At 51.9% G+C, this 919-nt stretch overlaps 1 protein-coding gene across 1 annotated transcript; it reads left to right on the top strand.

The window, feature by feature from the left end:
* On the top strand, positions 1-912 carry RGAG1 (retrotransposon gag domain containing 1; the record flags this gene model as incomplete). Its single annotated transcript, XM_010833223.1, has 1 exon — positions 1-912. A coding segment is annotated over one exon (912 nt), but the record flags the coding sequence as incomplete, so codon positions are not given.
* Between the last annotated feature and the right edge of the window lie 7 nt (positions 913-919).

Here is a 919-nt window from a genome sequence, read left to right as displayed (position 1 = left end):
TTGCTGTCCACTTCAGAGTATGGATTAATGTCCCCAGGGCTGATGATTCCTGACTTTGGAACAATGTCCACAGCACTAACGGCAACACCAGATTCTGAAGACATATCACCACTGGCAATGTCAGCCTCATCCTCTGAAGCAATGGCCACACCATTGATGCTAGCCCCAGATTCTGGAGAGCTCTCCCCACTGCTAATGCCAGATATTAACCCCAGAGAGATGTCCACACAGCCAACGCCAGCTCCAGGCTTTGAAGGAATGTCACCATTGCAAATTACAGATGAAGACACTGAAGCAATGTCCAAAGTGCTAATGACTGCCCTGGTCTCTGGAGAGATCTCTTCACTGCTTATGTCAGACACAGACTCTGAAGCGATCTCCTCACTGATAATGTCAGCCCTAACTTCTGAAGCAATGTCCACCCAGCTAACGAGCACCCAAGATTCTGGGGAAATGTCCACCCAGCTAATGTCAGGCCCAGACTCTGCAGTACAGTCTTTACCACTAACAACAGCTCCAGGCTCCGGAGCCATATCCTCACCACTCCTGTCAGTCCCCGAGGCTAGAGAAATGCCCACCTTGTCAAAGCCAGCCCCAGATGCTGAGGCAGTGTCCCCACTGCTAATGATGGCTCTGAGCTCTGGAGGGATGCCCACCCAGCTGATGCCAGCCCAAAGCTCTGGAGCTATGTCCTCACAGTTAACACAAAATCTAGATTCTCAGATTGTGTCTACTCCACCAACGAGAGCAACAGCCTCCGGGGAGATGTCTGCTTCGTCAGCGAGAGCCTCAGATTCTGGAGCAAGGTCGACACTGCGAATGAGAACCCCAGCCTCTGGCAATATGTCCACGCTGCTAAAGACAGTCCCAGACTCTGCAGCACTGTCCACCCCACTGATGACAGCCACAACCTCTGGAA

Source organism: Bison bison, unplaced genomic scaffold (genome assembly GCF_000754665.1).
Source record: "Bison bison bison isolate TAMUID 2011002044 unplaced genomic scaffold, Bison_UMD1.0 scf7180017863281, whole genome shotgun sequence".
In the NCBI taxonomy this organism is placed as follows: Eukaryota; Metazoa; Chordata; class Mammalia; order Artiodactyla; family Bovidae; genus Bison; species Bison bison.
Note: the sequence above shows the minus strand (reverse complement) of the source record. Positions and strands in the feature narration are given on the sequence as shown.